This window comes from Vanellus vanellus, assembly GCF_965231255.1.
Source record: "Vanellus vanellus genome assembly, chromosome: Z".
Lineage (NCBI taxonomy): Eukaryota > Metazoa > Chordata > Aves > Charadriiformes > Charadriidae > Vanellus > Vanellus vanellus.
In genome coordinates this window covers 30348444-30373370 of record NC_138908.1, presented here as the reverse complement: position 1 = coordinate 30373370, position 24927 = coordinate 30348444, and the positions used below count along the sequence as shown (strand labels likewise).

The following is a 24927-nucleotide window of genomic DNA, read 5'->3' as shown; positions in this document are numbered from 1 at the left end:
GGGACGGGCCCGTCCCTCAGCAGGTGTCACTCCCCCGCCTGGCGCAGGACCCTCCGCCGGCAGCGCTGTCCGCCCTACGCCGCCACCCCGCACTCCCCACACGGTCGGGCCGCGCGCGACCCCTGGCGGTGACATCCGGCACTTCGGGCCTGTGCCGCGGGGCAGCCAATCGGCGCCGCGGGGAGCGCCGGGGGCCGCCCGCCGGCGCCGCCGCGATTGGCCGCCCGGGGCCGCCCACGGGCCGGGCGGGGGAGGGGCTTCCTGCGCCGCTAGGCGAGGCGCGAGGGGCGGGGGAGCTGGGGGAACACTCCCCCACCGGAATCAGCTCCGGCCCCGGGGGGCGGGGCCGCGGCCGCGGCCGCGCCGACGGCACTCGTGGTGTTTGTCGGACAGGCTGGAGAGCCAATGGGAGGCGGCGTGACGGGGGGGGGGCGGCGCGGGACGGGCGCGGCAGAGGGGCGGGCGCAGTGCGCTGGGCGACGCGGGGCCTGCGGGCTGCTCGGGGCTGCGGGCGGCCACCGCCCGCTCGCCCGCCCGCTTTCCTTCGACCGCTCACCGGCTCCTTCCTTTTGTGCTCGTCTCCAATTGCCGCCATGCCGCGCCGCCCCGCGCCCGCCCCGCTGTGGCCCGGTGGCCTCCGCTCGCCGCCGCGGCGCTGAAGGAAAAGGAGACGGAGGAGGAAAAAGCAGCGAGGAGGAGGTTGCCCGCCCGCCGCCTCATGCCGCGGCCCCGTCCCGCCGCCAGCCCGGGGACCTGCATGGACGGGCATGGGGAGAGCTGCGCCTTCCCGCTCCCCCGGGGCTGAGCCGCCGCGCCGCCGCGGGCCGCGCCGCCCGTCGCTCGCCGCCCTCAGCCTCGTCGCCGCCCTGGGGTTGCTGCTGGGCTCAGGTAGCGGGGCGGGCCGGGACCGGAGGGGGGGGGGAGTTCCGCAGCGCTTGTGGCCGGGGTCGGTGGTGCAGCGGCGGCCGCAGCCTGGCCTCGGTGGGAGCAGGGCCGGAGGGGGGTGGCGGGGAGCGGGGGGCTGTTGGGTGCTCGGGCGGCGCGGACCGGTGCGGGGTTGCGAGCGGTGTCTGCGTGGGTGTGGTCGTCCCCCCCCCACGCGTGGGCAGCGGGGGCGGGGCAGTGGGCTGCGGGTGGGATGGCGGATGCAGCCCTGTAAGCGGCGGGAGGGGAGGCCGGGCAGCGCCGGGCTGTGCCCACTGGCAGGCGCGGGGAACCGCTGTTTTCTGCTTGCCGCAGGCGGAGCCGGCGTTCGGTTGGCGGGTTGGAAAGCGGGGAGGGGGTGGGAGGTGCCCCGCACGCCGCAGGTGCCCCGCTGCAGGAGTCGGTGTTCTCAGCCGTCCGAGCAGAGCAGTTGGGGTGCTGTGACAACGTCTCCCTCTAGCGTGAGGGCGCTTTCGTGTATTCACGGTTTTACTGAAATGAATGGTAGGGAGAAGTCATCCGGTTTTAGTCAAATAGCTGTTCATCCATCCACCCTTCTCTGTGCCAAGAATCCGCTGAAAGCAGCAAGAAAATTTCCTGAAGTGCGGAGGAACGGATTTATTAGACTATTTGGTAACTTGACAGACTTGCTTAGCTAGACTAATTCATATGTGATTAAAATATTATCACAAATAGTAACCGAAGGGAAATATAGGAAAAGTTCTGATGCTTTGAAAGTCAGGCTCTGAACCAGCGTTACCTGTGTCGTTTTGTTTGGCATAGGTCTTTATTTGCATGTCTGAAAACACAGAATTTGATCAGGGTTGTTTTTTTTTTTCCCGTTCTTTTACAAAGCTTCATATCAATTGGACAAAGATCAAGTGACAAACTTACTGCTTACTCATGGTCATGCTTGGGTGTAGGTTAGAGACTTCCTCTTAGTTTGTTGTCTTGGGATTTTGACAGGAGATTTGCATTAGCTACCAATCACTGGCAAAACATGTTGCCCTTATAAATTCATGTTTCCGATAGTCGGAGTAAGTCATGTGAGTACTGACTCACAGGAGGGTCAGCTAAGGGGCAAGCAAAGAAATTGCTAACATCCACTCATCACTGTATTAATTGCAGAAAACAACTGTGTTTAAAAACGAAAAGCGCTGCATTACTATTCAGTCAATTTTCCACTCATCATGTCTCAAGGGTTTAGGAACATTTTAATTAGGCTGTTAAAATCAGACTGGACCCCTGTTTGAGGATGCACAAAACAAGTGGTAAATGTTGTAAAGAGAGGTTTGAGGGGAGGCAAAAGAATATGTTAGGTATATTGTATTTTCCCCTTTTTTCACACTTCCGTGTATCTTTGAAAGCGTTATTGTAGTGGTCAGAATCTGCTATGTGACAGTTTGGAATTACAGGTTAATGTATGCACAGCTGAATTTTACAGGTCATAAAAGGAACAAATAAGCATAGCATGTTTTTAGGAAATAGTTTTGGGTGCTTGGACAGCTATTGCATGAAGTTTTGCCCATGTTCTTTATGAAGGTCCATTTTCTGTTATGCCTGTTTGCAGCTCTTTGGATGGGAGGGAACCCGATCTTTCCTTTGACTGGGGATTGTCCTAGTTTTAACCCCTGTGGATCGTGTGGCTCTGTTTCCTTTAGTGCAGCATTCAGTCTTGTTCGTTTTGTTTCTGCTGCTCATGAGTTCTTGTGTAAAAGTTGCCTGCAGAAGACTGTTGTTAACTGCCATGAGAATCTGGAAGGATTTCAGATCACAACAGTGAGAGCTGTGGAGGAGAGGGCTGTAAAACTCCAGTTTTCTTGCTGGGATGGTAATTATGCTTTCTTTGCAGAAATCAGGTGACCAGATAAGGTCTGACAGGTTTGTTCAGGTAAACTGAACTGTGTACCTGTTACGTACCTCTGATAAGTACTTCAGGTTTTCACGGGGAGAGGGTTTCTTTGACCCTTGTCTTATTATTGAATTACGCTGTAAGAGGTACTGTTGTTGCAATGTATGGATTCCTTAGCTGGCAATTTGCACTTCAGGCAGCTGTGGGTTTTCCTACTCGCTAGTCCCAGAAAGCGAGCAGTGAAGTTTTAGCAGTGGCACTGCCAGGGAAATAAAGCAAACTGAATGTATGGCGTGCCTGCTTCCCTACCCTTCTTCCCCCCGCCCCCTGGCTTTCGAGGAGAGAAACTTTTTGACTTCTGCTTCATTCAGTCTGGTTTTGTCTAAATGTATATTGCTTGCAGCCTTTACCACATCCTTCTGAAGGGCAAAACTCTGTTTAAAAGTTCAGTACCTTGTGTAAAGCACTGAAAGACTGAATGGAGACCTGCTTATTGACTACGTGATTAACTTAAGCAACAGAATTGCATCATCACCTTGGTATCTGGAAAGAAATGGTGGGCTCATACTTGGCAGGAGTTAGTGCTGTTAATTTTCATCTACACAATGTCAAGTAATGGATTAAGTCATGCATGGGTCATCTCAGCCTTTGAGGTGGTCTGTATTGGTATCTATATGCCTCCCAACCCCTTTTTCTCTATTATATATTGTTTCCCTAATGGATGAGCACTATAAGTTGTCTTCAGGTTGTTTTCTGCAGACCTGGTGGGTGTGGAATGAGGTTTGCAATCTAACAGGTTTGCTTGATTTCTCTCTACCATGTTTTGTGCGTAGGTGACTGCCAGCTGCAAACATCTTGTCGAATCCAGAAGTGCACCACCGATTTTGTGTCCTTAACGTCACATCTAAACTCGGCTCTTGAGGGCTTTGATTTGGAGTTCTGCAAGGCCCTGCGAGCATATTCTGCCTGTACCTATCGCAATTCCAAAGTATGCCGTGGAAACCTAGTCTACCATTCTGCGGTGCTTGGGATCAGCGACCTCATGAGCCAGAGAAACTGTTCCAAAGATGGACCTACATCCTCCACCAACCCTGAATTGTCCCATGATCCCTGCAATTACAGTGGCCACACAGAAGCCAGAAAACATCAAGGAGGGGAGAAGACTCCTCCTCCTACTTACCTGTTTTGTGGCTTGTTTGGTGATCCTCATCTGAGGACTTTTAAGGATCGCTTCCAGACATGCAAAGTGGAAGGCGCGTGGCCCCTCATAGACAATAACTACTTATCAGTGCAAGTGACTAATGTGCCTGTGGTCCCAGGATCCAGCGCTACTGCTACAAATAAGGTATGGATTGTTCTTTACCACTGAGCATGCATACAGAATTAAAAGGCCAAGACAATAGAGCAAGTCACTTAGCCCTTGACAGTTAAGAAGTGTAGCAGCTTGAGAATCTGCTATGCAGTAGCCTAAGAAATTAAGACTGTTAGCCTCTTCTGAGAATTGAACAAAACTTAAACCAGATCCTTTTTTTAGTACTTCTCCCCACCACAGATGTAGTATCCTTTCGGGATACTAAATATAACACTTCAAAGCAGTTATCGGATTGCAGTATCTGTGACTGCCTCTGCACTGAGTAAAAATTCTAGGCAAGGAGCAAGGAAAAAGTGTAAGTCTCTGCTTTTCATTAATTCTCTAAGTTGTATAGCCATAACAGTAGAAAACAAAAAATATTGTCAGAGTGGCACAACAAATGAGTTACCAAGGCAGTGAGGGTTCAGAGCAAAGATAAGAAGGGGAACTGTGGAGAATAGAGAGGAGGTAGCAAAAAATTGCATTGATGCCAGATGGTTGCCAGAAGGTGTTAGTACCCTGGCTTTACTAAAGAAGCAGCAGCCTGAAAATTCTGAGAGTGTAAGTCCCTCTTCAGACAGATGAGACTTAAGATTGGCCACTTGAGGTGGCTCGAGAAGGAATACATGTGCTAATATTGATAGCTTATGCCATTTCCTTACCTTAAGAAAAGTATTTGTCTCTTTCTGCGGAAGGCAGATAGCAAGTGTGTCTGTAGGAAGAAAGCAAGGTATAGAGCATAAGCCTGGCTAAGGTGTCCTTAGATTTACCTCCAGAGCCCCAGGTGAAAAATGGGACATCTTTCTATCAATAAAAGAAATTACGTACACATACATTTGAAGCTGTTACTGTCATGTATCTCGTTCCCTTTTTGGAGTGAAATGGCCTTTTCTAAGTGTGGTAGTGTCAAGAAGGTATGTCAGGCTATGTGTACACAGTTTCAAGACTATCAATATTGGAGAATTTTCACTGTGAAGTTAGGAAATATGTTTTTAATTACTGGTGTTAGAAGCAGGGTGTATACAGGTCACAGTAGGTTAGAGCCTGCACATCGTTCATGGAGATGTCTGTGTAGTAATATTAATAAGTGAAAATCAGTTTTGCTGTTGTATTTGTGCTGGATTATGAGGTACTGACTAACATCTGTGCTTGTATGAGTGAGGCAAATTTTTGCATTTGCCAGAAACCAGAGATTGGGCTGATACATCACTGAACTTCAAAATCACCTTTTCTTAACTTGTGCCTGTTCCAAGAACAGTCTGCATTGTGAATGAGTTCTGAGGAGTAGAAATGAGGGAACGAGGCTAACCTGAGTAAGCTTTGCAAAGGAGACTTAGATCCCTTGAAATCTGCTCTAGTGACTTTTTAAAAAAAAAGACTCTTAAATAAGTACAAGAAAAAGCTGCATTTCATATTCAGTTTTGCTGAAGTCTTGCAGGGTGTTCTTTGTTTCCTTGTTCCTGGTAATTCTGGAGGAAAAAGTTGAGAGTTGTCTTGTGTACAAATTGTGTGGGTGGCTAGGGCGTGATGGTAGTAGATAGGTGATCTTATCTTACCCTTTAGCCACATTCTGAAAATGAATCACTGTGGTAGCACGTTATGCTGGTATACTTCTTCTCAAACCAAGGGGAGAACTTCAGGAGATAAATGTCTTGTACATACTGGGGGAAAGTATGTGTTTTAAAGTGAGAACCTGCTGTCTTTATTTATTCTCAATGTTTTTGCGTTTGACTTGTCATTCTGGAAAAAGCAGTAATACATTTTTCTCTTTTATAATAGTGGCTTAACATCACTGCTGTTGAGCAAGTACAGCTAAGTATGTAGAAGGAATTAAATGAAATAAGATGTATGGTCTGGGATATTAGAAATGTCTCTAATGCTAAGATCTGTTACATGTTGTACAGTCCTTGAGTTTATTTGGCAGGTAATCAAACTTACCAGCACACTTGTTTGTAGAAGATGAAAGTTGTTTGAATGTACAAGTAACTTAGCAAGATAAGTTTTCATATCTCTAATGCATCTTCTTGATTCCTTTATTTCTTTATGGAGCAGGCTAGAAAAGGTTCAGAAAAGGCTTGTTAAACTACACTGCTGCTGCTAGTTTAATTCCTGTAACATTCTTCTGTGCAAGTATTCCTTTTTTGTTGTGGTGGTGGACTATCTGCTGCTGGGTGTACTTTCCTGATTTTGGCCACAGGGTAGCTTAAGGCGCCTTTAAAGTGCTACCAAGAGAAATTCGGTGACTTTTCTCTACATAGTGTTTTTTCCTCAGCTAAGAGTGTGCAAATAGGTCTTCTACATTCTTCATAAGAAGTTTCCAGAACATTACCATTGTTAGTCTCGCTACTTTTTCATTGCAGATATTTGAGATAGGTGTTTAATGGGAAATAATAACGAAGCTTTCTGCTGAACTTTAATTGTGCAGAAGCCAAAGCAAATACTAAATTTGGGAACTAACCTACTTAATCCACTCTAAAGCAGACCTGATGAAAGCAAAGACAAAAAGAGTAGAAAATTTAGTTTCTCCTAAATGCTCTTTTTTAGGGGAATTGTTTTAAGCTGTAGGAACAGAATATTTAATCTTCACACTATATGCAGTGTGGTTTTGAAAGGGGCATACTATCGCTTGCCTTTGTAGGTAGTTATTACCTTCAAATTTCTTATAGCTTTCTTGTGTACCAAGCGTTAAGGGCAATGAAGGGAGCGTTCTGTGTAAAGTAAGTTGTCTTCTCTCTCCAAAACCTATGAGACTTGAGTAACCCCACCAGTCTGAGGGCTATCCGGTAAGTTCATAAAGGACAAGAGAATGCCAGGAGACTTTAAGGAAGAATGTGAAGACTAGGAGTACATTCCCCGCCCCCTGGCGTATCTGGCAGGGAAGTATGAAAAGCAGGAAAAGTCTTCCTTTAATTCCTTAATTGGAAAGGTACATCCTCTTGTGGGAGTTGTGTATTCACAAAATGCTCTTGGCAATTTGTTTATAGGTGTTTTGCATATTTGTGATGCCCATAGTAACAACATCTGTTTATTCACGGTGAGCAAAGCTATTGTATGTTCTGTGGTCTAGCTGAAACTTGAAAATCCAGTTTTTTTGAGCTTGTGTGATGTGCTTATGCTGCTTGGTATAGGATCCTAGGGCCTTCCAGATGGAGAATGAAGGATCGTCACCAAGTAGCTGGGAAACTTGAGTTCAATTTTTCCTTTCTTCTTTCTGACTGACTTCCTGTATGAGTTTTGGATAGGTCACTGGCATCTTTTTGTGTAATTTCTCCAGTTATAGATAAAGAGCTCCCCTGTCTGTTTGGGATTTCCTGAGGATAAATGGCTATTACGAGGGGCTGTAGCAGGAGCAGGTATGAAGGGTATTGTAGGATGGATTAAATAGAAGGTGTGTTGGTTTTTTTTATTTATTTCTTGTGTGCTTTATTTGGAGGGATATAAAGTCTTTATTGGCTTTCATTGCTGTGACAGGTGTTCTGGATATCACTAGTGTAGTTGTCCCTGAATAGCAAATGAGGCAGAGATTCTTGGGCTTGCCTATGGAAAACTTTCCTTCTTGTTTGCAGTAATTAGAAATGGAGTTTTTCCTATCCTGGTGTTTCCCAGTGGATAGCTTGAGGGTAAGAGTGAATGGAAGGACAGAGAAGGAGAAAACCACAGAACTGTTACTGTAGTGGATTTCCTGGGCATAAAGCTTTGAACCTGGGAATTGGTGGTATTAGCATGTTAGGGAAATATTGGGTATAAGTATTCCTTTTCCCAGAGTCAAAACATTTAAATATCTTTTGCAGCATGGTTTCTATTTTTGCAGGAAATTGTTGCAGACTAGACACAGTGTAATTAGCCTCCTTTAATATTAAAACATTTGTCTTCCAGTTACCATTCAGTTGTTCTTCTAAGTAAGAGCGTCAGATAACAGAGCATGTGTGATTAGTTTTTTCATCTTTGTGGACATCCTGTCTAAGGTAAAGATGAATTTGTCTTTATTTCTCAGAAGTAGTACATATTAGAGTTTTGTTGGAGGACATAATAGGATTATAGAATCATTTTGGTTGGAAAAGACCTTTAAGATTGTCGAGTCCAACCAGAAACCTAACACTGCCAAGTCCCATGAAACCATGTCCCTAATGGCACATCTGCACCTCTCTTAGGTGTGTCCAAGGATGGGTGACTCAACCACTTCCCTGAGCAGTCTGTTACAATGCATGACAACTCTTTCAGTGAAGAAATTTTTCCCAATATCCAATCTGAACCTCTCCTGGTGCAGCTTAAGCTGTTTCCTCTTGTCCTATCGCCTATTACTTGGGAAAAGAGACCGACCCCCTCCTTACTACAACCTCATTTCAGGCAGGTGTAGAGTGTGGTAAGGTCTGCCCTCAGCCTCCTTTTCTGCAGACTACACAACCCCAGTTCCCTCAGCTGCTCCTCACAGGACTTTTGGTCTAGACCCTTCACCAGCTTCGTTGCTCTTCTTTGGACATGCTTCAGCACCTCGACGTTTTTCCTGTAGTGAGGAGGCCAAAACTGAACACAGTATTTGAGGTGCGGCCTCACCGGTACAGGGGGGGTGATCACTTCCCTAGTCCTGCTGGCCACACTATTTCTAATACAAGCCAGGATGCTATTGGCCTTCTTGGCCACCTGGGCACACTGCTGGCTCGGCTCACGTTCATCTGGCTGTTGACCAACACCCCCAGGTCCTTTTCCACTGGGCAGCTTTCCAGTCACACTTCCCCAAGCCTGTAGCACTGCATAGGGATGTTATGATCCAAGTGTAGGACCCGGCACTTGGCCTTGTTGAATCTCATGCAGTTGGCCTCAGCTCATCAATCCAGCCTGTCCAGATCCCTCTGTAGACCCTTTCTGCCCTCAAGCAGATCAACAGTCTGGCCCAACTTGGTGTTGTCTGCAAACTTACTGAGCTTCACTGGTGTAAAGATAAACAACGGTCTTTCCTGGTGTCCAGGACAGCCTGGCCTTACGAGAGGTAGTTTTGTAGGGTAAGCTGTGGCAGTTTGTCAGGCATTAGACTGTTTACTTGTCTGTGACATTTTGTGGGGCTGCTGGATGACTGTTAGAGACATTTTCAGTGCCTTCAACGCCTGCTTTTAGGGGGTGGAGAGCAAAGAAGAGATGCAAATATACTCAGCAGTATCTATCTGATTGTCTTTAAAGCCTGTGGAGGTGTCTTGTGGGCAGTAGGACAGACAATACATTAATGATTAGAAGTGGCAGTTTTTTCTCAGGCATGGCATTTGGAGTTAAATGTTAATGTTGTGCACTTAAACAGGCTTTTCATTCCTGTTTGTTGCAGTGTAAGTTTTACAGTCCCACTGCAGGTGTGGGTGGAGAACCTTTCTTCTTGGGTTGTCCACCTGAGAAAAGGAGGTGGAATGTTTTAGATGCTGTTCCCGTTGAAGGATGCTTAACTATAGTTAAGTTCTGGGTAGTTTGGAAATTAATCAATAATAGATTGATTTCTAGAGTGGTTTATGAACAGTGACCTTCTTGCTTAACCGCATTCAAGAAACACTTTCCTGAGTGATCTTGGCTTTCCTTCTGGAAGTCATCTCATGCTCAACTGTCTTGTTTTCAAGTTGACTTCCTCTTTATTTCTCTGTTCTGCACGGAATCCACATACCTTCCCTTCCCATTTTCTCCCCTGACATGAAATTGGAATGTGTCGTGGTAAAATCTCTTGTATGCTTCTGTACCACAGAAGCAAGCTGCTGAAGTACAGCAGGCTGAAGAGGGTTTACTGTGTTTAATTTTGTAGTGCTCCCAGCCGTTCTTGCTTCCAAGAAGTTGGCCCCAGTAGTGTTACTGAGGCAGTCCCTAAATCTTCCCTGGACAATTTGCCCTCACCATGCCCTCTCCACCCCTAATATGCATGGAAGAAGCAAAGTGGCTTTTGCATGTACATCTTTTGCTGATGCACTTGAGCTACATCGACTTCAGCGAATGGTGCACCATGAAGGCACGGGTATATGGACAGAAACATGAAGAGATCCTGCTTTGCGTGATGCCTAGTGCTGTCTGATGGACTGAGCATTTGTAATACAACTTGCAGTTTTGTTTCATCCCGGAAGACCTGCTATGCATATAAAAAGGAACTAGCCTATGATGTAATTTGAAATGAGGCTATTGAATCAAAATTTTACAATGAGTCCTTATGATTTTCCCTTACTAAATCTTTCTACTTTCACCTTTTGGCATAGGCTGATTTTTTAGTTAGGTGATGAGTGATGCTTGGTTTCTGAGATAAACTCACATGCTTCACACCTGTTGCAGGCCTCTGGAAAGGGAAGCTGTAACATTTTTGGTGTCAGTGATTGAAAGGTTAGTGCATTCAAGTCTATGTTTTCCTATATGTGTGTATAAACTCTAAAAGCTTTTGGATGGCATTGTAAGACCCCTTTAGAAATGTCATGTATGCTATGCAGTTATCTACCTATGAACTTCTAAGAGCTGGCTTTCAGAGATCACTTGTTAAGTCCCTTGCAGGCTTCCCAGGGATATTTGATAGACCACTCATCTCGTATCATAAAACTTCTTGCTGAAACATCTCCTAACTTTTCTCCAGTGCTTGATGAAATCATTAGAAAAACATCAGGGCTGTGGTTTTCTTTAAACATCCCTCCCTGTCTTTTTCCGTAGACTGAAATTGTGCATGAGGAGAGTATCTGCATGTTTTGTCATGATGATAGGCATGAGGTAGGGCATGCAGACCTATGCATAGATAAAGCTGAGAAGCATGGATAGCAAGGTGGTTCTTCCGCTGCATCAGAGTGCCATTTCAGCAGTCTCCCTGACCTACTGTTCTTTATATGGATTTACATGTTACTAGATAGGCGCACAGCGGGATCTCTCTGCTTCCCTGCTGCTCTCTGTTAGGAAAATAGCTCAAAATCTCATGTCATAAGAAGCATTGTGGAGACACTCTTTCAGTGCACATATTCCACTGGTTGGGTATTCAGTTGTTAAATAACTTGCATAACATATTTGCAATCAACATTCCCTGCCTCTAACTAGCTTTCCTTGTTATGTACCTAAATGCTGACTGTAACCTTTCCAAGATGTATATTGTGGCCATATGTGCTTGGAGTAGTAATTGGGGTGGGTCCGTGAATTTTAGTAGCACCTTGGGTCTTCAGCAGTATTGAGGTAGATTCTGCATCGTGATACAAGCCCTTGCCTGAAAGTACAACCCAGTCACGACAAATATCTGGGGAGGAAAATGGACTTGGGGACTATTACAGTAAAATCCTAAGTAAAACTAGGCAAGATCAAAATCTGTCTATAGAGGGATAGGAACCTTCTGTCTTTCTATGTTAAAAAAAAACCAAAACAACAACAACCAAATCGAAAGAACAACCAACAACCTTCAGATTTTTCATAGTCACTGCCTGTTCACTAAGTAGTGTCACCTTGCATGTAGTACCTCATATCTTTGTTTTTTACTGTCTGGGTGAAGTCTTAATTCTTAGGCAGGTTTTGTCTGAACTCTCCTCAGGAATTTTGCCTGTAGTAGAAGACTTGAATGCTTGAAATTGAATTTGTAGATACAGGAGTTGGACTTGGGTCTTGGTGTGGAAAGACTAGACCATGTTGAAGATGTTACAAGAAAACTTCCTACCCTGATACAGCTCTCAAGATTATTATCCATTATTGCTTTATCATGTAGGCAGTGATGGAAGTTGCAATAAGAAGTCCAAGGGAGATCAAAAGAGACTTCAGAGCCTTGGGACCACTAGTTAAGGGATCAGTAGCACAAGTGGTTTTTTCCTCTGTCCTTCCAGTTGCAGGGAATGATGTTGGAAAAAACAGGAAAACCCAGCTAATATCTGGCTCTGAGCTGGGTGTCACTGGCAGAATTTTAGGTTTTCTGATCACGGGTCGGTCAATACGACGCCAGGCCTGCTGGTATACAGCCTGTTCTCTTTAATATCTTTATCAATGATCTGGATGAGAGGATTGAATGCACCCTCAGTAAGTTAGCAGATGACAGTAAGAGAGGCGGGCCTGTTGATCTGCTTGAAGGTAGGATGGCTCTGCAGAGGGATGTGGACAGGCTGGACCGATGGGCTGAGGCCAATGGTATGAGGTTCAACAAGGCTAAGTGCCAGGTCCTGCACTTGAGTCACAACCCCATGCGGCACTACAGGCTTGGGATGGAGTGGCTCGAAAGCTGCCTGGCGGAAAAGGACCTGGGGGTGTTGGTGGACAGCTAGCTGAATATGAGCCAGCAGTGTGCCCAGGTAGCCAAAAAGTCCGACGGCATCCTAGCCTGTATCAGGAATAGTGTGGTGAGCAGGACTAGGGAACTGATCATCCCCCTGTACTTGGCACTGGTGAGGCCCCACCTCGAGTACTGCATTCAGTTTTGGGCCCCTCACTACAAGAAGGACATTGAGGTGTTGGAGTGTGTCCAGAGAAGGGCTACCAAGCTGGTGAGGGGTCTGAAGGACAAATCTTACGAGGAACAACTGAGGGAACTGGGGTTGTTCAGCCTGGAGAAGAGGAGGCTGAGGGGAGACCTTATGACTCTCTACAACTACCTGAAAGGAGGTTGTAGAGAGGTGGGTGTTGGTCTCTTCTCCCTGGTGACAAGTGATAGGACGAGAGGAAATAGGTTCAAGTTATATCAGTGGAGGTTTAGATTGGATATTAGGAAACATTTTTTCACTGAAAGGATTATTAAACGTTGGAATAGGCTGCCCAGGGAGGTAGTGGATTTGCCATCCCTGAGGTGTTTAAAAAAAGGGTAGCTGTGGTACTTGGGTACATGGTTTAGAAGTGGTTTTGTCAGGGTAGGTTAATGGTTGGACTTGATGATCTTAAAGGTCCCTTCCAACCTCAGAAATTCTATGATTCTATGACAGATTGGGGAAAGGGGGAAAGGACCTTTGCACAAGAGATCGCAGGACTCATTGAAAGAGCTTTAAGCTAGATTTGAAGGGGGAAAGGGATAAAACCGGTCTCATGAGTGATAAGGCATGGGGCGGTATGCCAATGTTTGAGGGATGGTGTGTTAGCGAGGTCCTTCAGTCTGCTCCACAGTGTGCTGAGAATGGTGCAGCACATTTGAAATGTCACAGTACCTCAGAGCAGGTAGGGGATGGAAGTCATGTGGCAGCAGAAACACAAGGGTTGTTGATGTGTTAGAAACTGTGGAAGTGCCTGAGAACAGTTACATATTAATTAGGGCTTCTCCCCCAGAAAAAGGTGGCAGGATCAGTAGCCCAACTGAAGTGCATCTGTGCCAATGCACATACTGTGGGCACCAAACAGGAGGAGCTGGAAGCCATTGTGCAGCTGGAAAACTATGATATAGTTGCAATTACGGAACCATGGTAGAGTGACTCAACTGGAGTGCTGCAATGGATGGCTATAAACTCTTTAGAAGTGATAGGCAAGCAAGGCAGGAGAGGCAGTGGGGTAGCCCTGTATGTTAGGTAGTGTTTTGACTATCTAGAGCTTGATGATGGTGACAATAGGGTTGAGTGTTTATGGGTAAGAATCGGAGGAAAAGCCAATAAGGCAGGTATCATGGTGGGAATCTGTTATAGACCACCCAACCAGGATGAAGAGTTGGATGAAATATTGTATAAGCAGCTGCGAGAAGTCTCACAATTGCTAGCCCTTGTTCTCGTGGGGGACTTTAACTTGCCAGATGTGTGCTGGAAATACAATACAGCAGACAGGAAACAGTCTAGGAGGTTCCTGGAGCATGTGGAAGATAACTTCCTGACACAGCTGGTGAATAAGCCAACTCGGGAAGACACCCTGCTGGACATGTTGTTTGCAAACAGAGGACTTGTGGATGATGTGATGGTTGGAAGCTGTCTCGGGCACAGCAATCATGAAATAATACAGTTTTCAGTTCTCGGAGAAGTAAGAAGGGGAGTTAGCAGAACTGCTACCTTGGACTTCCAGAGGACAGACTTTGGCCTGTTTAGGAGACTGGTTGACAGAGTCCCTTGGGAGACCCAGTCAGCATGGGTTGATGAAAGGCAGGTCCTGCTTGACAAACCTGATCTGCTTCTATGACAAGATGACCCGCTTAGTGGATAAGCGAAAGGCTGAGGAGGTTGTTTATCTGGACTTTAGTAAAGCCTTTGACACCATTTCCCACAATGTTCTCCTGGTAAAACTGCCTGCGCGTGGCTTGGATGAGTGTACTGTTTGCTGGGTAAAAACCTGGCTGGGTGGCTAGGCCCAAAGAACTGTGGTGAATGAAGTTAAATCCAGTTGGCAGCTGCTTGAAAGTGGTGCTTCCTAGGGCTCAGGACTGGAGCTGGTTCTGTTTAATATCTTTATTAATGATCTGGATGAGGTCATTGAGTGCACCCTCAGTAAGTTTGCAGATGACACCAAGTTGGGCCAGACTGTTGATCTGGTTGAGGGTGGGAAGGCTCTACAGAGGAATCTGGACAGGCTGGATTGATGGGCTGAGGCCAATTGTATGAGGTTCAAAAAGGCCAAGTACTGAGTCCTGCACATGGTCACAACAACCCCATGCAGTGCTACAGGCTTGGGGAAGAGTGGCTGGAAAGCTGCCTGGTGGAGAGCCGGCAGTGTGCCCAGGTGGGCCAATGGTATCCTGGCTTGTATTAGAAATAGTGTAGCCAGCAGGACTAGGGAAGTGATCACGCCCCTGTGCTTGGCGCTGGTGAGGCCGCACCTCGAATACTGTGTTCAGTTTTGTGCCCTTCACTACAAGAAAGACATTGAGGTGCTGAAGCATGTCCGAAGAAGAGCAACAAAGCTGATGAAGCATTTAGAGCATCTGGGGGCACTGGGGTTGTGGAGTCTAGAGAAAAGGACACTGAGGGGAGACCCTGTTGGTCTCTACAGTTAACTTGGGAGGAGATTGTAGTGAGGTGGGGGTAGGTCTCTTTTCCTGAGTAAGAAGTGATAGGACGAGAGGAAACAACCTCAAGTTGCACCAGAGAAAGTTTAAATTGGATATTGGGAAAAATGTCTTCAACTGAAAGGGTTGACAAGCATTGGAACAGGCTACTTGGGGAAGTGGTTGAGTCACCATCCCTGAAGGTGTTAAAAAACAGTGGGGACCTTAGTAGTGTTAGGTTAATGGTTGGACTTAATGATTTTAAGTGTCTTTTCCAACCTAAATGGTTCTGTGATGCTATGAAATGCGTAGTAAAATAGCAACATATAGTCAGACCTAGAGCACTGTAATTGCATTTTGGCACTAATGAAGACTAGTACAAGAACTCAGTGTTGGTTTCGTTTAAGGCACACAAGCCAGGCATCTTCTGCAAATACATGAAGGTCTTCTAGAAACTTCACTTTGGTAGCTCAGTAACACCATCCTTGAAAGGTTTTGCATGTGCAGTGGGGTTTAAGCGTTCTTTGTGATCAGTACACTCACAGAATGACAGAATGGTCAGGGTTGGAAGGGACCTCTGGAGATCATCTAATCCAAGCAGGGTCACCTACAGCAGGTTGCACAGGATGGTGTCCAGGCAGGTTTTAAGTGTCTCCAGAGTGGGAGACTCCACAACCTCTCTGGGCAGCCTGTTCCAGCGCTCTGCCACCCTCAAAGTAAAGAAGTTCCTCTTCCTGTTAAGATGGAACTTCCTATATTCAAGTTTGTGCCCGTTACCTCTTGTCCTAAAACTCGGTGAGGATATTGTTACTGGCATGAGTAGCAGTGAGACGATGAAGTCCAAGATGAAATATTTCAAGTGCACGTTGAATGGTGGGGCTGTGGTTTTTTTTTAGTACTCTTTGTGTAGCTGATGTTTGTGTATTGTATCTTTAGATAAGTCTCTGGAACAACCTTATTTTCACCTTTTAGAGTTCCTCACTGCAGTATCTTAAGAGCTCTGTACGTGCCTAGAGAATAAGGCTCAGATACTGGTAGCTTTGAAAAAGGCTTTCCTCATGTGAAGATTCTGCCATTTGGGTTTCTCTGTCCTAGGTTTAGAAAGGTCAGCTAGTTTATAGTCCATAAAGAGTGATGCATAATCAGCTTTGTGAGGCCATTCTTAAAACCCAGCCAGAGTTAAAAAGTACTATAGGTACCTGTACGCATATAACACATGTTAAATTTGAAATAACCTTTTTCACTATTCAGTGCTTTCTGTTACCTTGAGAACTTAAACAGAGAAAGCTTTGCAGTGAAATTTGCGTCATCTCCCTTTGCAACAAGCTCTTGACTATCTCTCAGTACCAGGGCGTGGGATTGAGGTAGGAGTGGGTGATAAGGGAAGGAGACTTTACAGAACTCTGCTTTTACTGATCTGGCCTATGGGTTAGATGGATGTTATACGACAGAAAATACAATATCCAAACCTAATGTTTTAAGCTGCAGTGTTGGACAGATGGCTGAATATGAGCCGGCAGTGTGCCCAGGTAGCCAAAAAGGCCAACAGCATCCTGGCCTGTGTCAGGAATAGTGTGGTGAGCAGGACTAGGGAACTGATCATCCCCCTGTACTTGGCACTGGTGAGGCCTCACCTCGAGTACTGCGTTCAGTTTTGGGCCCCTCACTGCAAGAAGGACATAGAGGTGTTGGAGCATGTCCAGAGAAGGGCTACCAAGCTGGTGAGGGGTCTGGAGGACAAACCTTATGAGGAACAACTGAGGGAACTGGGGTTGTTCAGCCTGGAGAAGAGGAGGCTGAGGGGAGACCTTATGACTCTCTACAACTACCTGAAAGGAGGTTGTAGAGAGGTGGGTGTTGGTCTCTTCTCCCTGGTGACAAGTGATAGGACGAGAGGAAATAGGTTCAGATTATGTCAGCAGAGGTTTAGATTGGATATTAGGAAACATTTTTTCACTGAAAGGATTATTAAACGTTGGAATAGGCTGCCCAGGGAGGTAGTGGATTTGCCATCCCTGAGGTGTTTAAAAAAAGGGTAGCTGTGGTACTTGGGTACATGGTTTAGAAGTGGTTTTGTCAGGGTAGGTTAATGGTTGGACTTGATGATCTTAAAGGTCCCTTCCAACCTCAGAAATTCTGTGATTCTATGTCCTTGGAAAGTCTTAATGGTCTCTATTGATTCTCTGTTTGGAGCATCCTTGCAAGGTATGTGGAGGCCTTCATTCACTTAATAGTTATTCAGCCTTCATTGAGCGTGCAGTGTTCCTGTTAGTCTTGCCTTAGGGTGAAGGCTTCTGTTCTCACTCTGTCTCTGAAATTGTGTGCATTCCATTCTTGCAGAAGAGGAAGCTGTGGAGAGAATAGTTTGATGGCTGCTTCCTGATAAATTTTGCCAGGTGCCTTGCTTAACTGTTTTATGAAGTAGCCAGTTGTTCTTCCTGGTCATGTATCTCTCATCTCGCTGCATGTTGTGTTGGTGGCTGATAAAGCACTAAATACATCAGTGCTTTTAAAGTAGCCTCACACAGCTAATCCTGGCTACACATCCAACAAGTGTACAGTACCCTGACAAGGGTCATACTGTTGCTGTAAAATGAGTGATCAGAACGTTATGAGTGGGAGAAGCTGAGTTCCCTTGCACCTTTCTGTGATTTTGCAGTGTCTCATTCTGGTTTTGTCATAGTGGCTAGCATTGTGGGAATGACTTGGCAGTTACACTTTGTGACTGCATTCCAAAGTGTTAAAAAAACATCAGGCAGGAGGGAGTTGTTGTGATGCTTAATTAAATATAAAGCCTTTTCCTTTCCTGACCTTGTGGCTGTTGCCACATGCTAATAGTCTTGCTTCCAGGCCAACCTAAGAACAAATTTAACATTTGCCATCTGGTAAAATATTGCTTTAAGCATGTGTACAAACTGTTTTACTTTAGGCAGGTACTGGGGACATCTATCAAGCTCTGAGGCAGTGGGCAGTCCAGATATGTTCAGCTGCAAAATGTAAAAGGGATTGAAATGATGATTTTTTTTCCACTAACTTTGCTTTTTTTTTTTTCCTTCCCCACCCCCAGATAACTATTATCTTTAAATCATACCAAGACTGTACAGATCAGAAGGTATATCAAGCAGTGACTGATGACTTGCCTGCAGCTTTTGTTGATGGTACGACAAGTGGAGGTGATGGGAACACCAAGAGCTTGCAAATTGTGGAGAAAGTCAGTGGCAAATACGTCGAAATGCATGCCAGGTACATTGGGACCACGGTGTATATACGCCAGCTTGGGCACTACTTAACATTGGCCATTCGCATGCCTCAAGAGTTGGTTATGGCCTATGAGGAGAGCCAGGATCTGCAGCTGTGTGTGAATGGTTGCCCTTCAAGTGAACGTATTGATGATAGTGGCCACTTACCGTTGCCTGTCATGGGGCAGTTGCTCCCTCAGAGTGGTGCTGCTCATCCCTGGTCAGTGTACACACTGGAAACTGCCACCACCAAATGCCATGAGAAGATGCTGGTGAAGGACATCTATTTTTACTCATGTGTGTTTGACCTACTCACCACTGGTGATGCAAATTTCACGGCTGCTGCTCACAGTGCCTTGCAGGATGTGGAGGCACTGCACCCCAGAAAAGAGCACTGGCATATCTTTCCCAGCAGTGGAGGTGGTGGTGTGGGCAAGGGTAGCAAATTCTTTGTCGGTATTGGACTTGTGTGCTTCGTCCTTGTTGCGTTTTTGTAGAGTTTTTTTGTCTATAACAAAGTTTTGAAATATATATTGTCATAATATATTGAGTAAAGATGAGTATATATGTATATACCATGTATATGAAGGGATGTTTTATCTCGGGACACCCACCAGAGTGTACATATTGTGTTAACTGTTTTCGTGTATGTTTGATGTAGTATTCTTTGTATCTATTTGTTTTGCAGTTGGTGAAATGTTTTATAATGTCCCTGCACTGGGACCTGATAGAAAGCACTTTATTTTTTATATATTAAATATTTATGAGTGTATCTGAGTAACTATGTATTATATATATAAACATGTATATAAATACTCAGTGCTCCCTCTAAGTACTACTTGGTTTAACAGATTTTTTTTTAACTGCATTAATTTGTGGGTTTTTTCTATAATTTCTCTTACTCTAGAGACAGTGTGTCTCTTGTCTTGTAATGGCATTGGTGATTTGCTGGGTTCACTAGTTAAAATCATTAAGAATGGAATTGTATTCTGTCCCTCAAATAAATGGCCATCCCTTCTTTGGAGGGAGAGAGTGAAGTGCTTCCCATTAGCTCAGATGACCATAACATTCTTGGTAATTCTGACATTTCCTAGATTCATGTAATGAGTTTCAAAAGAAGAAAAGGGAATGAGTTGGAGACTTAAGTAGCTTTATAGAACCACTGGAGAGATAATTTTAAAAGATATTAATGGTCTAGTTGTGTAAGCATGTAACATAACTGTTGCAGCTGCCTCTAACCTCAAGGGTTAAATCATTCGATAATACAGACTGGAGAAATCACAAGCCTGAGTTCTGTCCCTTGCTTAGGTGCTAATTCTATCTATGCGTTCAGAAGGAGGAGGGGAGTAAGGCTGCAGGCTCTGACTACTTTTACTGAGGAGCTAGGAGAAGAATGATCTGGTGGCCTGAAGATTGGTTTTACTAGTGCCTTAATCTCCTGCAAGAAGTGGAAGTTCTAATGCATGCTACAATAAACCCAGCTCCAAGATGGGCTTATTTAACAGGCTTCCCAGGAGAGTGGTGGCATTGCTGTCCCTGGAGGTTTTTAAAAGACACAGACATGTGCTTAGGGACATGGTTTAGTGGTGGTTTTGTCAGTGTTAGGTTGATGGTTGGACTCGATGATCTTAAAGGTCCCTTCCAACTTAGACAATTCTGTGATTTCACTTACAAAACTGTTCATCTGAGGCTGGACTGATATATTAGAAGTGCTATCTGAGTAAGACTCAAATGGCACTTGCCTTTGTTAAGCAAACTTGAGCTAGTGTTTGCCTTGATGGAGGGAGACAGAGTTCATTCATGGAGTGAATGCTTCTAGTTTTTATGAAGACTCTTGGCTTGGTTAGGGACTGTTGGCTGGTAAGGACAACGGTAGTCTTCTCAAAGAAACTAATTAATTCCCTGAATGGATGGGTAACTGCATACAGGTGTTATTCAGGGAACACTTGAGATGAAAGTAGTCAGAACTGAGTTAAGGCTAAAAGTAAAACTTTCTTTTAGACTGGACTATTGGCAGCTGCTTCTGTCTGTGCTGTCTGATGGTGCCATTTCAAATGAGTTAGACTTGTGGATTTATGATATGTCTGATAATGTGGCTCCTGTGGTTTCATCTGATGGTGACAGGTTTCTCCCTGTTCCATGTGGCTGAATGTCCTCATCAATGCTCTGTATTTAAAGTTGACATGGCTGAAAGCTGATGGATGAATCTATTGCTGCTTGCAGTGGTGCACATACTTACTGGGCAGGCACCATATACTAGTTAGTTTCCTCTGTCCCTGGATCCTGTATGTATATGCATATATACCCTATATATATGTATACTAGCATTGAGTTGTGAGCCTCTCAGATAAATTATATTTCAGAAATGTAATTCCTCTTTAGAGTTTTCCATTTTCTTGTTCCTGCTGTGGGATTTCTTGAGAAAATGTTATTTGCACATGTTCATTCTTGAAGTCTGCCATCACCAAGAGAGCTTTAGTTAATGCCAAACATGTGGATATTTTGAAGCTAGTGAATAGTCTCTGGAGACAACTTAAGCTTGGAGGGAGTGCTTTTTTTCACAGGCCCTCCAAATGGCTGTCTTTTTTAAAAGAGTACAGATTATATATTTTTTTTCATGCTTGGAAACCCCACAATGTGTCAGGCTTTGCAAAACCTTTTAGATGTGGTTCATGAATATACCAATAAGTGTATGTTTGTGTAAAAGAGTGGCTGTGCAGTGTGTAAATAAATTATTATGATAGAAGAATAAAGTTGCCTACCCTGCTGAGGTGCAGCCTGTAATGTGGTGTTAGTGACCCCTGGTGGGTGCAGAGAAATTGGGGTGTGGGCCACATACTGGGCAGGCAATCTATAAATAAAGCCCCAATTTGTCTCCTAGCCATCGCTTGTTGGATAGGAATGTTCTGAGTACAGTCGTCATATTTCCTTGCAGATTCTTGTTTCCCCTCTGCTAAATAAGCTGTGTAGTGAAATTTATGACCAGCAGCTGCAAACCGGGCCAGTTTATTGAAGAGACAGTGTGTGGGAAACCAACAGCAGGAACCATCCCCTCAGGATCCCACTTGTACAGTTCCTTTGCAGTGTTTGCAGAGGTATTTAGCAGAGCTTTAATATAGTGATCTGATATTGCTGCATTTGAGAGGCATTACAAAAATTCTTTTTTAAAGTTCCTAGAGAATTCGCAGACCAGAAGAACCCTGGAAGAGAAAATTACTTGCTGTAAAACAAGAAGAGATTGAGCCATTGAAAGAATAGATGATATACAAGAGTCCATAAGATTACAGAACTTTGTATAACAAGTTGATCTGCTAAGTATACATGGGAGCTGTAGTATTTCAGCCACGGGGCTAGTCACACAATGTGAAGGTAAATTGAAAGTGCCAAAACTTAAAACAGATACATACGAAGAAAGATAGACCTAATAAACGCGATGTTGACTGTTGTTTTGCTAAACTTGTGTTACAGCTAGAATTTGAGGTGCATGTGAGAGGAACATTCTTACGTGGTAGATACATCATTGAAAAGCTTTATGGAAATGACTGTAGAAAACAACAGGAGCTTTAAATATGTATATGTTTAGTGTATACAGAAGGCGGCCATTGCATCTGTAAGAGCTTACTTTCAAAGGTGTTACCTACCACCACAAAACTCTGTAGAAGGCAATATAGCATGATCATCAGTATTTTAATGCAACAACTCGTAAGCTATTACTGACACTATCTGTTGTTGGCCTTTGTCTTAAAAAAGTTAGCGGATGCCTTGGATATTAGTGGCTTGTTCAAAAGGTTATTAATCTTCTAGAGCATTTCTAACCAGAGTATTTCCTAATCCTGTGCTAACAGAGCTCTTACCAGCAGCTGAGAATAGTTCTCTGTTGTTGTGGAGTCTTGACAACTTCCCTAGGAAGCATGTCACAGAACTGGGCAGAGAACCAGGTGCTTAATCTTTTGTTTTGTATGTACATACGGCTCCTAAACAAGGGCATTAAAGAAGGAAATAGTATGCCTAACTGACTGCCAAACCAAAACTCCTTTTTTCTCTCTTCCTGAAAAGCCTGTCTGGAAGAGTAATCTGCATAGAGCACCTGTTAAGTGGAACACAACTTGAGAGAATGCAAGGTCGGAGAACAGCCTGGCTTTTGTTCTTAGGGCCCTTTAGTAGCGCGTTTCAAACTGCAGCTGGACTGCCAGATCACCAGCTATTTACATTCTCTTACCTTGGCATTTTGGATACCATGCATTTGTTTTATGGGTTTTGAGGATGTGCAAGTGGCTATTTACTTACATACACCCAAAGTGAAAGCAAGCAAATTGCAAGCTTGCACTGCCTAATGAGAGAGTTTTGTTAGGCTTCTTTTCAAAACGTGTCTACTAGGTGACTTGTGGCTTTCTTCTCTTCTGACAGACTCGTAGCACAGTTTCAAATCTTGCATTCATTTTCTTCATGTAAGTACAACTGTGGTGTTTTACACTGAAATTTTCATGCTTTGGGTTATTTTAATGCCCATCTGTGTCTTGACTGATATAAATTATATTCCTTTCTGTCTTTCCCTATTCCAGCTATTAAAGACTTCTATCTATACAATGCCAAGACGTAACTAGTAATGACTCCCTTTTTTTTTTAGAAGGTATTGTGTGTTATTATTTACAAGATAAGCATTCTCTGTATTGTGCTGCTGGTTGTCTCCCATTTTTATTCAAAACAAACAAAGATTGTGTGGGTCAATGGTGTGTATTAGATTTTATCACTCATTAATTAGCTCGTTTTTTGAGACCAACATAGCCACAGATCAAGTACAAGTATGCAGGTAAATTTATGGTGATGCTGATGTAAAACAATCCCATTTGATCTGATTGAGAATTCTTTTAATCTGACTATGTTTGTAAATTACTCTGCATTGAAATTGAAAGCTGCTGATAGTAAATTAGCTGTTAACAGTAAGGTTGATTACAGACTTTGGATACATGCGGGGGTATGTAACAGAACTGATAACTAGATATAAAAAGGACTTAATGTGGCATATGTGGAGTGCCAATAACTTTTACTTACAGGAATTATTTTCACTATTACTGCAGTTTTAAAGCTTAATTTCAACTTTTTTCTACACCATAACAGTAGAAGAATAATCCATTATATACATGAAACGCACATGTGTCATTGATTGTAGTATGTGCTGAGGGCTGAGTCTACAAAAGATTTTGTATGTCTAGTTGGTGTGTGAGGTCTTTAAATCCAAAAATGGGATACACAGTAAAGCCTTCTCAGCTTGAACCCAGACGTTTCTTTAGGATCTCTACTTCTCTCTTCTTAATGCCGTTAAGTCCCTTGAGGAACCTGTATTTTTGCTGCTGAGCAGAGAAAACAAATACATTCTTGAGGGTTGTACCTGCACCCTAGCCAGATTTGCATGTTGGTTGTCTCTCTGGTTTACTTGCAGGACTGTTTTGGCAGGTACCTGACCTGCTCACTCAGGTTTGGCAGATGATGGTAAGAGTTGTTTATAGTGTAGTGGTGGTAAGCATTCTGCCAGAGTTTGGGAAAGCCAAGTCAAAATTCCTCCTCTGCCTTGATCTTTCACATCAGTGCCAGTGCCGTAATAGCTGGGAGCTATTATCAAATAAATGCCCTGATGGGTACATTTTAAATTCCAGCCTAGGTTCCTATTCAGGGACTACCTATATGTGCTGGAGACAAGCCAGCCAACCCAGCATTTCCTGCACAGCACCACAGCTGTCTCCCTGGCCTGACCGATGGATACACTTTGGCCTCTGAAAGCCTCACACGTGTAGCGTTGGCCTGGCCTGTACACTGAAACGTTCAATATTTGATTTCTCTTGAAAGCATACCTGAAGAAGGCAACAAGGCCACCCCGTACTTTCTGTACTGGTCCCGTCTCCCTCCTCAAAGCAGCTCTATGCAAGAGAACGGGGGGAAAAAAAAAAAAAAGGCAAAAGTTGTGGGACAAAGAGGAAAGAAGTGATTGAGTGGAATCATAATGGGTAAGGCTTCTAATCTTAATTTTGGCCTTTAATTCCGAGACTGTTTACGTTGTCCAGTGACACAAAGTATGTAAGAAGTCTGCAGAGGAGCAAGGACTGTGTTTTCTAATTAGCATGTTTTATCTTTTAGGCTGTCCTTTGGTGTGGCCCTTGCTACCATTACCATACAAGTGTTTTACAGAAAGCAGAACAATTTCAACAGGTGAGATTGCTGAAACTCTTAAATAGCCTGCAGCCAAATTATTGATGTATTTTGACTAGAAAGTAAGAGATCTGCATCTGTTGGAATCCCCATGCTAAATTACATAAAGGAGTTGTTTAAACTAAGGTTTCCTGCCTTCCCAGGTGACTAATAATCATTATCCTACTGGGTTTATCAGCTTTCATCTGGCAATGATAAATGAAAGAGCAAGCTGCCTCCGTAGCTGGGAGCTCTGGTGGAGGAGAGAAAGCACTACCCCTGAGCTAGAGATGTCAAGTCAAGTCCCATGATAATTTTACCCGAGTATTTCCTACTGGATAGCTAAAAGCTACAAACCCCTGCTGTGGATCCTGACAATCTTACTTGCTCCAAGGTATCTCACTCTCAAGAACTCTAACTAGACAGCAGTGCAATGCAAATGGCTGCAAGCTGTGGTTCTTAGCACTGCAGTGCCTGAACAGTAGGTCCAGTATATGACTTAAGTGATTTTAAAAGCTGTCTCACC

At 44.4% G+C, this 24927-nt stretch overlaps 1 protein-coding gene across 1 annotated transcript; it reads left to right on the top strand.

Moving 5' to 3' along the window:
* The first annotated feature begins 697 nt into the window (after positions 1-697).
* On the top strand, positions 698-19053 carry RGMB (repulsive guidance molecule BMP co-receptor b). Its single transcript, XM_082498108.1, has 3 exons — positions 698-888; positions 3610-4121; positions 18047-19053. The coding sequence occupies exons 1-3, from the start codon at positions 768-770 to the stop codon at positions 18713-18715; spliced, it is 1302 nt and encodes a 433-aa protein (XP_082354234.1). The 5' UTR covers positions 698-767; the 3' UTR covers positions 18716-19053.
* Positions 19054-24927: the final 5874 nt, after the last annotated feature.